Genomic DNA, 16,187 nt, shown 5'->3' with positions numbered 1-16,187 from the left:
TGTGACTCTAAAAAGTGTTGGTGGGTCTAAAGAAGGAAATTGTTGAATCAACTTTTCTTTTGTTAGTTTTTTAGCAGGCATCAGGAGGGATCAGAGGGTAGAATAGTTTGAAGCCCCAGATGACTGAGAAGCCATTACTATATAGCACAGTCCACTGCAGAAAAGCTCCCTCAGAGATTCAAATCTTGCCGATTAAAATAGAGTCTCATAAGCCTGTGTGTGTGTGTGTGTGTGTGTGTGTGTGTGTGTGTGTGTGTGTGTGTCTGTGTCTGTGTCCATGTGCATGTGTACTTAGCTGAATGTGTTTAAATGCCTTTGTGGGTGGCTGTATGTGTCTGTGTGTTTTGAGCAGCCTAAATACCGAAGCTTTTAACATCAAAGCTCCAAGAGGATTTAAGTGCCCAGAAACTTGTAAATTATGATAGTAAGTGATGTCCAGCAGGGACTGTTGATGAGCTGCCCTCAATAGAAAAGAACTTTTCTTTTTCGAAAATATGCTTTTTAGGGACTTATGGATTTATGATACACAGCTTCCAAACTACCTAAAGTGTAGCCTGCTTCCAGAGCTATGAATCACTGCCCACATTTCAATTTTGTTGCGTGATTCAAAAAAGGTCTGGTTTTGTTCTTGTGAATAGCTGTTTGAGAAACAACTGAGTCAGTCAAAGCCTTTGCGGGTGGGACTAAATGACTAACTGACTGTGCCGACCTTTGTCAGGAAATATACATAACATAGTTGCGGTCAGCAGCTTAATCCCCCCTCATGATATATTTATATATTGATCTAACTATAGAATAAACACAAATGAATCATGTCCGTGATGATCTCATTGTTTTAAAAGAGAGGTGTGTTTATCGTGCACTGTAAACAAGACATACTACTGAACACATGCCTGACTTCGGTGACTGACTAACATGGCTAGCAAGCTACGTTTAGCTTACATGTTAGCAACCACTAGAGACCCGCTTCTGTCCAATTTATGTGGTTTTTCCTCTTATTATCATGACAAATCTCAAGATAAGTGTTCCTTATGAGAAAACTATAGTGACATGAGAAAATATTTGAATGTGGAGTACAAGCAGGGCTGTATTTCTGATAATTTAGCTAGTTAGCTTGCCTGCCTAACCAGCATGTTAATATATGTATGCGAAAATGTAACAAATAATTGTTTTTTGTTTATTGAAACACCTTTGTTTAGTTTTGTTTTAGTATTCATGCCATAACAGTTCCTAGAAAAACCAAGGCCTTGTCTGTTAGTTTCCATTTTCAAGACACCTTTGCTTGTGTTGTTTGTTTTTTTATAAACAAATTTATCTTGCTTGACTTACACAAACTATACAGTTTAAATGACTGGAAACCTGTGATTGGCCAGAAGAAAATTAAATACTCCCCCCTACAGAGAACATTTAATACATTGGCAATGTCAGACTGAATCATGGAGTCTAAATATAAGTGAGCAGGATTTTACCTTAAGGCTCGTGCAGACTACATGATTTTCAGTGTCGGCCGATGGCCGTGCCGTTCACATTACACAACTTGGCGTCTTGACGGGGGTCTGAAGTCGTTGTGGCATTCACACTGATCGGTGCCAGGGGGTCACACACTGCGTGAGCTGACAACGACTCTGTCACCCGACGCTGGTCTCCAAACCACATTTTGTCCAGTAAACACATGGGAAATGGGAAATGACGCGAACCTACACACCAAATAGCTGTTGTTACCAGAAGACCAATTATAAAGACAAAAAATATGATTGAAAGAATGGATTAGCACACGCAGGTAGCTGGGATTCTCTGTGCTACAGAGAGAGTTGGAGGTGAGTAAAAAGTGTTTTGCAGTGAAAAAGTAGCTGCCTGTTCTGCCAGCTGCCTGCTCTCATTCACTGGATGTAGATGTTGAGTCGGCCGACTCTTCCAGATATCTGACATGCTAGATATCTGGAAGAAATATGTCGTAGAGCCATTTTGACGCATCCTTGAGTAGTTCAAGACTGGCGACCACCGATCGATCACTTATATACCCCTGATCACAGCCTGACGGTCACTGAGCTTGCTGACCGGCAAATCGGGCTTAAAATCGTGAAGTGTGAACTAGACTTAAAGTGAGGGGTCATTAAAGTTTAACATGTACTGGATCCCCTTCGTCAAAACTGGAACAATGGCCAGTTAAAATACCCATCATACCTTCCTTTACTCTCTAATGTAATATTATGTATAGATGCTATTGGCGAATGAACCACAGGTTGCACATTTGAAATGCTAATCTTGTTTCTGTATTTTCTTTACTTCTTTTTTTCCTAGTTCCTCCCAAGATATATGACATTTCCTCTGACATCACGGTAAACGAGGGCAGCAATGTGTTGCTCATCTGCACAGCCAGTGGGAAACCTGAGCCAACCATTTCCTGGAGACACATAACCCCATTAGGTGAGTTCACTTCACCTCTCACATACCTATGCTAATGATTGGCTGGATGGATGGATAAAGGATGGATGGAAGGGAGGGAGGGATAAATAGAGAGAGGAAACGAGGAAGCTTGGACAGAATCAATAGGTGATAGACTGAGGACAAGGGAGGACTGGTAGTTATGTTGCAGATGAAGAGATGGAAGGGGAGGGGATGCAGCAAGAGAAAGATCAGGTTGGATGGATTCATGACACGAGGAGGGAGGAGGAATGGATACATGTAATAATATATTTCAAGTGAACATACAGTATTATGGAGAGTGAGTACACTTGAGCTCCTGCAACATTTTCATCTCGAATCGAGTATTTAAGGGCAGAAACAATTGCAATTCATTGTTTTTCTGGGAAAGTTTTGACCCACTGACCAGCAGTCTCACCTTAGTTTGAAACTGCTGGAGAGATACAACAGTAAGATAAGGGCAGTGCTTGTTTACATGCCATAACCAACATGTATCCCCATCCAACCTCAGCTCAGCTTTGGGGGTGTCAAGATCTAGCTTCACTATTAAATAATAGTTCAGATTCATCCATAGACTAGTCCATCCTGCATAGTGAGGCCTGTCTAGCTAATGACACAGTTGCACTTGCGTAAAGAGGATATGAACCAATTTGTGTGCAATGAATTTAAATGGAAATTAATTAAGTAATTTTAATAGTAGGGGAGAGCCGGGACGATTGAAACACTTTTCAGATATACGTCATTTTACGTTACGTTACAGACAGAAGTCATTTGTTGTTGTCATCAACAACTCACGTGTGTGTTCTATCGGTTCCAGGTGTTATCTTGTTAAAATATGGAACGACTTCAGTATAATTATACTTTGAAGGAAAGGTGCGCATTGTTCCATCATTCGTCCCTACTGTGCGGGACAGATGAAACACAGGGGTGGGACGGAAGAAACACAACGATATATATTTAAATGTTGTTTTTATTTAGAAAGCTTGTCACTGCCCTTCTTAATATGTAACTGCAAACTCATTATGTCCTTTTTCTTAATAAAAATAGTATAAATATAACTTAGCTAGCTAACTAGAATATCCAACAGCTAAGGAACATTTGGATTAGATATTGGTTGCCCTTTTTGTGTACATCTGCAGCCTGTTTTCCTGGTCTACTGTGAGGACCCTGTTATTTGTCTGTGAGTATCCTGGTGGTCCAGCCTGCAGCCTAGTGGACTCTGCCCCCCGCCCGCCGTATCTAAATAAGGTAGCATGGCAACAGGTGTTTCAATCGTCCCGACAGTGACTCCTGACATTTAAAGTTCACTAGCTTCTAAACTATAAAACTTTGACATTTAAAACTTCAGGATGTGGAAGTACTAACTAATCTTTCATGTGATCATGACCATGGCACAAGAAACAATCAACACAACTGATGATCACTTAAGTTAATTTACTTTCCGTGATTGAAAACCGCTTCTTAACTCCGTGAAAGTGTGACGTATCCACCTGATTTTTCCCGGTTCTGTTAAGTACTGTGGACTGTATGTGCTAGGGTAGTTTGGCATATCAAACTTGTATGGGCTCCGAGAAAATCGCTGTGTTTCATTCGTCCCACGTTTCAATCGTCCCAGCTCTCCCCTAGCCTACATTTCCCGAATCATTGCACCACATGTTTTTTAACAAATACATATGCAGTATCTTAAGGAATGTATTTTGAAAAATGTATATTATAAAACAATTTAAGCCATCCATTAAAAATCAAATAAAAGGAAAAAACCCATGAGCTCTGTGGAGCTGTGACTGGGTGAAATCAGCAGAAGAAAAAGAAATCCCATTTTAAAATACAGTATCCTGTAAAAAAAAAAAAAAAATTATCCATATGCTGTAGGTTATCAGTATTCCAGAAATAAACATCTCCTAAAATGTTGCTAGTTCTGCACTTTCCATTTTGAAATGATACTGAAACAGTTAACTACAGATTTTGCTCAGTGCGGCAGTTAATGTCTTACCAGAGCTCATTCTATTACAAAATCAAACATTTTGATCTGTCAGGGTGGGCTAGCAGGTGCAACGGAGACTGGATCCAAAACCCAGACGAAACAGGCATATTGATGCAGTTCAATGATTTAGTGCAAAATGAGCTTGCATGCAGGTTCATGTAGGCAGACAGGCGCAACAAACATTTAGGCAGGCAGATATAAGCCCAGATAATGATAATGCAAAACGCCAGCAAGCACCTAGGAACACGGCCGATACGGAAATTTGATGAACTTGACTATGAACAATGGAAGTGAACTTGTATAAAGGGTGAGTGGCTGATTAGGAATGCACACTGCTCAGGTGAGCAGTTTGCTACGGTCTCTGTGTTCAATGACACGTTTCCTTGAAATGGAATGCAACTGCGTGCATCAAGCTCTGAGGTATGTTTTCTCTCATTTGGTGGGTGTGTCACAGGTGTTACCAATCAGCAGCGAGGTCTATATAAACACTTGAATATTAAAAAAGCAGTGAAGTGCAGTGCGCTTGCGTACACAACAGGGTGTTCAAGGTACCGCCGTTTCTGTTCAAATAAATTTTTCCTATGTTTTTTCTGGGCTGAATGTAACTGCAGGGCTGATGAGATGAGTGCGAACAGGTGTGTAGATGGGTGGGGCGGTCAGGTGACGAGGAAAGGAGTGAAAGTCCAAGGACATCTGGTGGACAGCTTGAGGACAGCAGGTCTGGAGAGTTGAGGTAAAGAACATGGCCTGTGGGACAGGACACTTGCAGGGAGGTGGAGAAGAGAGTTTTTGGCTGAAGAGATGGACTGAGGGGCAAACTGTGACGTTACAAGAATTTTAGGATTTCTGGTATAAAAATTGCAGCTCTCATCACTGCACAGGGACCTCTGATTTAAAGTGCTTTGTTGAAGAATATTTTTATTATTAGAATTTATTTAGGTGACTGCTAGTCAGGGCACACATACCTCATTAAGTGCTTTGAATATTGAATCCTCCTTTTGAAATCACATTCCAAAGCATGTGACTGTTGCTGCCAAGCCCCCACCCAGCTACGTCTAGTCCTCCCTCATTTTCATATTAATGGATTAGAGCATGCTGTGCTTATCTGATAGCTGTGAGGGTGAGTGCATTTATCTTATGGCTGTCAAATCCTCATTGCTGGTGCTTGCCCCGATTGCGTTTGGGGAGTTTTCAGAAGATGATCAAAAGAGCCATCCTCAGAGTCCGAGTGGCAGTCAGTCATTCTACTTTGAAGTGGCCACACTTTGAAGTATACCAAAGAATAAATGATATGCTGGTCAAATGAAAGAGCCCGGGACTAAATGTAATCACAGACTGTCTCCCAGCAGATCAGAAAAGAATCCATTTGCCATGGGATCTTTGAGTTGGTTATTATAGTAAGGGCCGATTTGTCCAAAGGACGTGGTACAACCGAAAGGTTGTAATAGGCTAATTATCTATCGATGGAATTCCATTAAATCTGTTGGATATGCAGAGCAGTCCAACAAATGCATAGGCAACCTGAATGTGCAGTCACAGCATGTGGAAATATTTATCAGATAAAAGCAGACATGCAGCCAACAACTGAACTTGAGTTTTACATCAATACAAAACAAAAAATTTTTTAAAATGTAAATGATTTTAGGTTTTAAAAATTGGTAACAGGTCATTAATTGCAGGGAATAATTACAGTCATACTCCAGTCTTATTAAAGAAGTTATAAAATCTAACTAGAATTGTATTTTTTTACAGATGGGGATTTTGTAAAAAAGATGTTGGTATACAGTATCAGTGCTAAAACAGTTATGTCATTCATTACAATGGGTTTGGAAACGAGTGTCTGGGGCCAACTATAATTTGGAGACTGTTGGTTCAAACAAGTTCACACGTAATCATTAGGTCAAGCAGGTGAAATGGCTGTAAAGTGACAAATGTGTCTACATGGAATGTTTTATTTGCCAGCCTCACTCTTCAACACTCAGCCATTTTGGGGTGTGGGTGGGGATTTTTCGCTCTGTAGATAGTTCTGCTGCAGCAGACAGTGAAGTTTGACAGAATGATAAATTGCCCTGACTTACTGTCAAGTTCCTATTCCCACTCTGACTGTTTTGTGTTTGCATTTTTTTCCTTTTCTCCCCTTCCGCCAACCAGCAAACTGCCAGCTAATAATAAACTTTGTGCGTCCAGTGAAGTGTGGCCATAAACTGTTTATTGAGATGATAATTTGGCCCAGTATGTGTGTGTGTAAAGTCGATGCATATTCCTCAATTAGAGAGATGCAAACTGAAGCAAGTACTTGTAACACACAGATAATCTTTTGTTGACATTTTACTAGGAGAGAGAATGGAGCCAGCATATGTCTGAAGCTTAATGTGCTTCAAGAATCGCTGCTGTTTAATTGCCCATTTTAAAATTTGCTTGACAGTGAAGTCTGAGTTTGGTATGACTGCTGCATGATAAGTCCCCTTATCAGTTGGCGAAATCCGCATGTGCAAAGTGAATATTTAGTGCTCTCCTTACCGTTGAGCAAAGATTGTACCCCCCCCCACTGTTCCCTTGCTGCAGCTCACTCACCAGTTGAAAGGAATTAATGGTAAACTGCCTAGTTTGTGTGCATCGGTGTGATCATTCTCTACCCTGCAGCTCCTCCCCAGGCCTTTGTTGTCATTAAAACATATACTTAAGCAACATGTATGGTTAAATAAAGGCTGAATTTAAAGAAGGAATACCATCACAAGTAAGTACATTGATAATACTCTCAGAAGCTACTCAGTCATTATTAATTTAGCTCTTGACATAGCTACTTACTTTACTCTAGAGCATACAATAGCTTGGGTGACATGTCAGCCTTTCAGGGTATTGCCTACGCGTGGAGTACTGTGCTGCAGTTCTTCACCACTCTTTCATAGGTCATAGGTGGGGGAGGAGGGGCATAGTCTGTTTCAGTCCAGTTTGGTTGGGTGGATGGCTGGGCAAAATTGCTTTGATAAGCTTTTTCCATTGAGATTTGAATCCGTGGGATTGAAGCGTGACCTTTGAAAAGGCTGACTAGAATACTAGAATACATATTTGATTGTTTCCTGTGATAGGACTCAGCTGGGACACATTTTTCCCTCTGTCTTTCCAAGAAGCTACTGTACACACACACACACACGTGTGTGTATGTGTATGTGTATATATATATATATATATATATGCAAAAGTTTAGGCACCCCTGAATATTTCCATGATTTTTATTTATAAAGAATTGGGTGTTTGGATCAGCAATTTCATTTTAAGCTATCAAATAACTGAAAGACACAGTAATATTTCAGTAGTGAAATGAGGTTGATTAGATGAACAGATAATGTGCAATATGTATCAAAAAGAAATTAGACAGGTGCAGAAATTTGGGCACGCTTGTCATTTTGTTGATTTGAATGCCTGTGACTACCTAGCACTGATTAATTGGAACACACAATTTGTTTGGTGAGCTCATTAAGCCTTTAACTTCATAGACCGGTCATCCAATCATGAGAAAAGGTATTTAAGGTGGCAAATTGCAAGTTGTTGTTCTCTTTGACTCTCCTCTGAAGAGTGGCGACATGGGGGCCTCAAAACAACTCTCAAATGACCTGGAAACAAAGATTGTTCAACATTATGGTTTAGGGGAAGGCTAGAAAAAGCTATCGCAGAGGTTTAAGCTGTCACTGTCCACTGTGAGGAACATAGTGAGGAAATCGAAGATCACAGGCACAGTTCTTGTTAAGGCCAAAAGTGGTAAAATATCGGAGAGCCAAAGGCGAATGATGGTGAGAACGGTCAAAAACAACCCACTGACCATCTCCAAAGACCTACAACATCATCTTGCTGCATATGGTGTCACAGTGCGTCGTTCAACAATTCAGCGCACTTCGCACAAGGAGAAGCTGTATGGGACAGTGATGCGGAAGAAGCCTTTTCTGCACACACGCCACAAACGAGTCGCTTGAGGTATGCAAACGCACATTTGGACAAGCCAACTTCATTTTGGAAAAGGTGCTGTGGACTGATGAAACAAAGATGGAGTTATTTGGTCATAACAAGGGGCGTTATGCATGGCGGCAAAAGAACACAGTGTTCTAAGACAAACACTTGCTACCCACAGTAAGATTTGGTGGAGCTTCCATCATGCTGTGGGGCTGTGTGGCCAGTGCTGGTACTGGGAGTCTTGTTAAAGTTGAGGGTCGCATGGATTCCACTCAATATCAGCAGATACTTAAGAATAATGTAGAGGAATCAGTCACAAAGTTGAAATTACGCCGGGGGTGGATATTTCAACAAGACAACGACCCAAAACACTGCTCAAAATCTACTCTGGCATTTATGCGGAGGAACAAGTACAATGTTCCCCAGACCGGAACATCATTGAAAATCTGTGGGGTGATTTGAAGCGGGCTGTTCATGCTCGTCAACCATCAAACCTAACTGAACTGGAGATGTTTTGCAAGGAGGAGGCCGTTATTTCTGCTAAAGCGGGCTCAACTAAATATTGATGTGATTTTTCTGTTGGGGTGCCCAAATTTATGCACCTGTCTACTTTCGTTTTGATGCATTTTGCACATTTTCTGTTCATCAAATAAACCTCATTTCACTACTGAAATATTACTGTGTCTTTCAGTTATTTGATAGCTCAAAATTAAATTGCTTTTCCAAACACCCAATTATTTATAAATGAAAATCATGGAAATTGTCCATTGAGGTGCCTAAATTTTTGCATACAACTGTGTGTGTATGTAGTTGTATGTGTGTGTGTGTATATATATATATATATATATATATATATATATATATATATATATATACACACAGTGGGGAGAACAAGTATTTGATACACTGCTGATTTTGCAGGTTTTCCTACTTACAAAGCATGTAGAGAATACTTCTGTCATGAAATAAAATGCAAATTAATTATTTAAAAATCATACAATGTGATTTTCTGGATTTTTGTTTTAGATTCTGTCTCTCACAGTTGAAGTGTACCTATGTGTCAAATACTTGTTCTCCCCACTGTATATGTTTTGTTTTGCCTTCTCATTTCAGTGCATGAGGCATATCTTTCACCAAAACATTCCCTCAGGAAACAGACAGCACCATACTAACTCCAGTATTTGTACTGAGCTTTTGTACTGTAGCGTACTTAAAGCTGGATCCAGCAGAACTTGCTTGGTCCTGAACTAAGTGGTTACAGCAAGTGCATAAGTACAGTAGCTCAGTGGGTTTCTGTGTGAATGGTGCAATGAATTATTCAAACTTGACTTTATATCACTGCTACATACCTTGTGTTGTGCTTGCTATGTCGCTGGAATCTGGCAGCTCCTTGAGAGATGCTAAGCAAGTTTTTGGCGGTCTGTTCACCGGGGATCTCTCATTCGCCACCGGGTTCCTTTTTCTCATAGTTTGCAATGAACTGATGCACAGTTCAAGGGCTGACACTTGAGCATGCTTTAAACACGATGGGAGGTGAAAGATAAAGAGTTAGGCGCTGCATTTCACATTTCAGATATCAACAGCAGGAGCCGTGCCTAACACTTCCCCATTCAGCTGTTGAGCGGAATATTGCGCACTAAGGAGGTGCTCAATGGGCACACGCTTTATTGGAGTGTCTGCAACGTGATGAATAGTAGACCTTTTTTAACTGAATGTGATATTGAGTAACTGCCACACTACACATATTTAATGGCAGTTGGCAGTCAGATGATCTCCTTCCAGGCTTTTAACTCTTTCACACCTATAAAACTTTCGGTTCCTCTAAAAGAAAGGATCTATTTTTGATTGTTAGACCTTTTTGATGAATTTGGCCAGCATTGTTGTCAAGGATTTTAGAGCTAGAACTAATTATTTCATTATTGATTAATCTGGGCATCTGTGGCTCATTTGGGCAAGACTCTGAAACCCAAATGGCTCCCCATGGTCAGGCCAGCATCTTGCATAGTAGCTCGCTGCCATCAGTGCGTAAGGATGTGTGTGGATGGGTGAATGAGAAATTGTGAAGCTAAATAGCTGTAGCCATTTAGTCTGTTAAAATCTTTCACAATTTCCAAATTATTCCTTTGTATTTAAAATTTATAAAATGCCCATTATAAATACCCAGTGCCAAAGGGGATGTTTACATATGTTATTGTTTTGTTCAGTTTAAAACCCAAAGAGAGAGTCACCAAACCAGAGGATTTTGACACTATAGACGAATAGTATTACATTGTTAGGCTGCCGGATCTGTTTAAAGGTAGGGAGACATTGTATTTTTTAGGTTTTAGTTATGCTTTAATCTGCATTGTTTAAACATTGGATTACCTTTTTTAAACTGACCAAATCAAGTCAAAAGACAATAGTTGGATAAATTCATACATATCTCTATATTACTAACCTAGAAGATATGTATAAAAACATATATCTACATTTGTTTCAGCACCTTTTCTATTCTTGTTACAAATGTTGTCAAATCCACACATTCAGAATACAGAAGTGAAATATGGTAGTATCGTATATGTATAATCTCCATTTTCTGTTCTTCTATTCACTTATTGCAGTGTGTTTAGTATTCATGCATTGGCCAAGGTCGACAGATTGATTCAATTCCACGCACTGTGGCAGCCAAGACAGTTAATTAAAAAATAAGAACAGTTGAGCTGGGGTATGGAGTCAACTTTTTGTTCAGTTGTTACACACTACAGGATGTTCCAATGTAATGGTAAAGTAAAAAAGTATTTCATATTTCAACTCAAATCCTTTGAAATAGAAGCATTCTTTTACCAGTGCCTATTTAATTCTTATCAAATGCATATTTCTAAGGCTGGAACGATTCATCGATTAAATTCTTTACATCGATGCTTCGTTTAATCCACATAACTATATAGCACAAAGTTTCGCACGGACATTTATTACTCTACCACACAGTTTTTAAGCAAGCAAATTAAATCTCTCAATAATGTTGACGAATGATATATTTTGCATCAATTCTAATGCATATAACAAATAAAAAGCTTTTTTCTTGGTCACATTAATTGCTTTTTCTTCCTCTTAAGCTACTTAGTATCCATATTTGCAATGTGATGTATGCTACTCTTTGCTGTGTCCAAGCTATTTCTATAATCACACAATTACATAGATCTGTTAGCCCAGCTAGACCCTGCAGCTGAAAATGTTTTGCTAAATATGTCAGCACAGAAAGTAACAGTGAGGTAATTCTACAGGTCACTCAGGTGGCAGCACATGCAATCAGACATGACTTAAAGCTCCTTTGGCCCAGTTCCACTCTCTGGATTTTTGGCGGCCTCAGATTGACAGCCAGTGAGCAGGGTAGGGGTTATGTATCAAGGCGAACTAACAACCTGTTTTTCAGGCAGACCCTGCACAGTGTGTGATTCTACCCCTAGTTCGGGCCCACACCTTGAGTTAGGGCCAGAAGGCAGCAGCACACAATGTAGCAGCGTGGGTTGTTCTCCATTTTCGGGAGTTAAAAGGATAAATTGATGTAGAAAATGCTGCTCTATGCTATAATGGATTCTTCAGCGATGTCTGCCCTATCTGTGTATTGCAGCCCTGAAGGAAGTGTACTCACAGCTCCCCTACACAATGTGGGAAATTGCTTACTGCAACGGGACTTAGCCAGCATTGGCACTGAATGTGAAATTAACCTTGCTATGATTTCTTTAATTTGCTTGGAGTGACATCTGCTTCAGGTGAGAGGGGTCTCTCAAATATCTCTCAGCATGCATTCGCAGACAACTCATGTTATCCGCCTTGGTGGTTTTACATTGCTTGCACAGTGCAGGTTATTTTCTTTCATCTTTTATACTACTTTTTTTTTCAGGATACATAATGCTTTTGTTTACTCTGATGTCAAGGTTGAGCACTAAACATATAATGTTCTTCAAAGTATATATCAAGGATACAATTCTCATTTAATGGCTTCTATGACCTTTGCAAAGCCCCCTTCCTGCTGTAATCGATGGGAATACGATTTGCAGCCAGGGCAGAATGATGCAACTAGATCTTGCATGAAAAAACTAAATTGGCTTTCATTTATCAAGGAAGACTTGAGCCTAATTAGATTTTTTCAAATGGAAATTTGTCCATTTGTTTCCGAATTATCTATATTTGTGGATTGTTCAAATGTGAGATCATGAGATAGATGTTATAGTATAAAACTTGCAACGCAGTACGTCTTGCATTATTTGTCATAAATATGCCACACCTAATACTTCAGTTTAGATGTAGATGATATGGACACAAAATAATTTCCTATGGTTTGCGGCATTTTTTAAATATATTTCATAATATATTTAGAAATGAAAAACAATCAAAAAAATATATATATTCACTTTTTTTCACTATATTGCAGGGAAGTATTTGACTTTTTGTACAGTACATAGTCACCAGCCACAAATAATATATATTTTGTTTGCAATAAACATCGATGGCAGCATAGAACTGATTGGTTGTGTTTTGTGGCGACAAGTGGCCCACCACAAGGAACCCTGCTCTCTTGTGTCACCACTTAGGAAAAAGCGCGACCTCTGATAACAAGCTAGTTTCAATACTAGGTACTGGCCTGACCGTTCTAACTCCAAATTCAAAAGTTTCCTAGTTAACCCCTTGTCCTCTCTCACTTTAGATTCCAGAGAGTAGGGCACTGAACACATAAACTGGAATGAGCTCCTTAAAGGGCCAGTTTGCTGGTCATCTGTAATGAGGTGTGTTAATGTATGCAGTGTGGATTTTAAAGTGAGTAAATACTAACTCGCCAGTCCAGAAGAGGGGGAAGAAGTGAAGACAAAAAATAGACAAAAACACTAGTTTTTTTAAGGCGCCCACCCAAAGAGAAACTTATTTATTTTCAGTAAGCCCCAAAAAGTTTATGCAGAGCTCTATAGTCAGCAACCTAAATAAAGAAATAGACAGGGAGGACCCCACGCTTTTTTCAAACAATCATTGGCTATCAGAACTTGATGATCACATTGATTGGTTTTTACATTACTTTTCCCTTTTATGCGTAGATGGTCCTTCTGTCCAGTAGTTGCAATACTCCTTTGCCTTGGTTCACAAATGTTTCTCCAAATATGGTAATAAAACATATCATGCAGGTCTCTATAACTCATGTTAGTATAATCTTTTAAATGTTCAACGCATAAGAGGCCAAATATAGTAGGCCACGCTTCTTAAACAAAACAAATGAACATCCCTTCTCTTATATAATCCTAAATGCATGCACAAATGAAAAATCCGTTTTAAATGCATCACTCGAAATGCAGAATACATTAAATCAATTCTGGCCAACACTCACTCTATTCTCCTCATCTCTTTCTGACTTCAAAAGGAGAGAAAGGCCTCGTCCTGCTCCTATAATAATCAAAATGAAGGTGCTTGTCTTTCATAACTTACATTAGCAAAAAATGCCCCTTCGCTGATCAGAACAATTATTTTGACATCAGCAGGGGATACATATAGAGAATGTTATCTCAAAAATTTCAAAATGTATTAAAGAATATTATAAACTCAAAAATAATACAGATTTAAAAGATGAAAACTGTTGATCCACTTCTTATTTTCACACCTCTTTTCATGTGAGCGAGATCCACGCACATGTGCCCTTAGGGAGGCCTTCTTTATTTATCTAAAGGGTCGAGTAGCCAGCAAGTGCAGACTTCTGCTTTCAATTGCAGACTTTCGCTTCCTCTTTACTGGAAATCAACATCTAATCTGAAATCTGATCATGTACAACCATAGGCCTCTGGAGGCCGAGCAAAGGTCAGGGCACAAGAGACTACAGAGACACATTAAAATATAAAACAGTATTTCAAACAAAACATCTTTCTTACTTTAACTTTGTACTTTTGCAAAACAGTTTATCAGTCTTAAAACACAGGCCATCAGAGTTAAAGCACAGGCGAATCATTTTACTATATGGCTTGTACATGTGTCAGGCTGTCAAACAGTTTCTATGAAGGCCTCCCAAGAACCAGAACCAGTGGCTTCCAGCGTCCTTTTTTTCACACTTTTTCATCACACTTTTTCACACAGTTTTTTTATATAAAACCTTCAACACTGACAGAAATCAATCAACAAAATCCACATTTATACATACATATTTTGTGGTCAATACAACAATCCCTCTAGAACCAAATTGATTCAAACTCACTGAAATCACTTTCACCAACCAGTAAACTTGTTTTCCCCTGACTTTCCTAAGCCTAATACAGTAGTATTGTCAATTTATTTGGCCTCCATTCTGGGGGCTTGTCAAAACTTTTTTTTTTTTTTTTTTTTTGCTTCTAATCTTACAAAATGTATCCAATTATAACTTCGTGCAATGGGGACCATCTTCTGGATGTCTTTATTACAGCTTAGCAACAGAATGTTTCTGTGGTGTGAAAATTAATTTGGCAGCATAGACACAGAAACAGGGATTAAGCTATATCTACCCATTTTCTCTCCAATCATAATCAGAATTGCTCTGCGGGGAGACACGTCCTCACTGTACCTGCCTGCAACGTGCTCTGCTTGATTGACTTATTTACTGATGATTTACTTATGCTTGATATTGATGCTAGTACCTTATGTTATTTCTGATTACGTCTCAAGTGCACTTATACACAGTCTCACATTGTAATCATTTTACCTTTTCAACTTCACTGCACTTACCAGTAGGACTACAGGAACTGTGAAGAAACTAACATTGTGACTTCCGCTGTACAGTTATTATTAACAGTTCTGGAGGCCTTTTTAGTGTGAAACAACGTCACAGCAAACGTGTTAGTTAATTTAAAACTTTTATTTCTTGTTCAAGCTGTAAAAAAAAAACATTCAAAGGGAGGAATGTGCTTCTGCACAGCTCAGAAAAAGCAGAGAAAAGCATCAAAAACAATTTTTAGATGATTTATAAGAACAGGGATGTGGAGAGCACAAGGAAAGTCTGGTTGCATAGCTCGGTGGCATTTTGTGGGTTTGGCAAAATTGATATAATGAAGATGATGTGTTTATCACGCCACCTTACCTCATTAGGTTTGACTAATCTTGGGGGCTTGACTAACGTCTCGAAGATGTCATTATAAGGTATATTTATTCTGAATCATCAGCACAACGGCACCGCAATTCTCTTCACGAACGCTTGCAAACTGTAATATTTAGCTCCCTCAGTTTAATTGGAAGCCTGCATGCCACCTGTGGATACCACTAAAGGGTACTGTTGAATGTGGGAGTCATTATTACTCACACCTGTAACTCGTGATTGTGCCAGCTACATGGAGCCTTGCATTTATAGTGGATGAATTGTGCAAGAAACTGTGCGGGCCTTTTTCATAGCAGACATTTTGTTCTAGCAGACCAAAAAAACACAGGAAGGACTGGTGACATTTGTAATGGCTGAAATATATACCCATTTCAAGGTGGTACTGGTGTTTTGTATGCAGGCTTACTGGCATACCTCAAACGTACTGAGCAATTATTAACTGCATTAATTACACCTGTGGTTCACATGCTATGAAAATTGTCAAATTGTCTTAAATGAAAAAAGGTTCCATGTAGATTAACTCAATGTGTGTGTTCCCATGAGGAATGTGTTTTCCATGTTAAAAAAAGTTAGGTATATCTTCACATATTGTATGACTTCAATCCTTGCTGTCAGCTACTATAATGAAGGCACAGACAGTTAAATTGTATTGTTTCAGCGGGATTTATAGTTAACTTTAAACTGACATTATGATCCCCATTCATTCACATTGCCTGGTGTCTTGAGTGTATCTTTAATCTGTTCTGCATC

General features: G+C 39.2%; 1 protein-coding gene across 3 annotated transcripts in view; it reads left to right on the top strand.

The window, feature by feature from the left end:
• Positions 1-16,187, top strand: part of negr1 (neuronal growth regulator 1) — a 155,298-nt gene that overhangs the window by 74,086 nt on the left and 65,025 nt on the right. For all 3 annotated transcript variants that reach the window (XM_038715718.1, XM_038715719.1, XM_038715720.1), the window contains exon 3: positions 2,302-2,427. In XM_038715718.1, the coding sequence (XP_038571646.1) occupies positions 2,302-2,427 (126 nt within the window). The remainder of the gene's footprint in view (positions 1-2,301; positions 2,428-16,187) is intronic.

This window comes from Micropterus salmoides, unplaced genomic scaffold (assembly GCF_014851395.1).
Source record: "Micropterus salmoides isolate LMB-PRFRI ecotype aquatic unplaced genomic scaffold, ASM1485139v1 Ms_hic_scaffold_13, whole genome shotgun sequence".
Taxonomy (NCBI): domain Eukaryota; kingdom Metazoa; phylum Chordata; class Actinopteri; order Centrarchiformes; family Centrarchidae; genus Micropterus; species Micropterus salmoides.
This window is presented reverse-complemented; position numbering and strand designations above follow the sequence as displayed.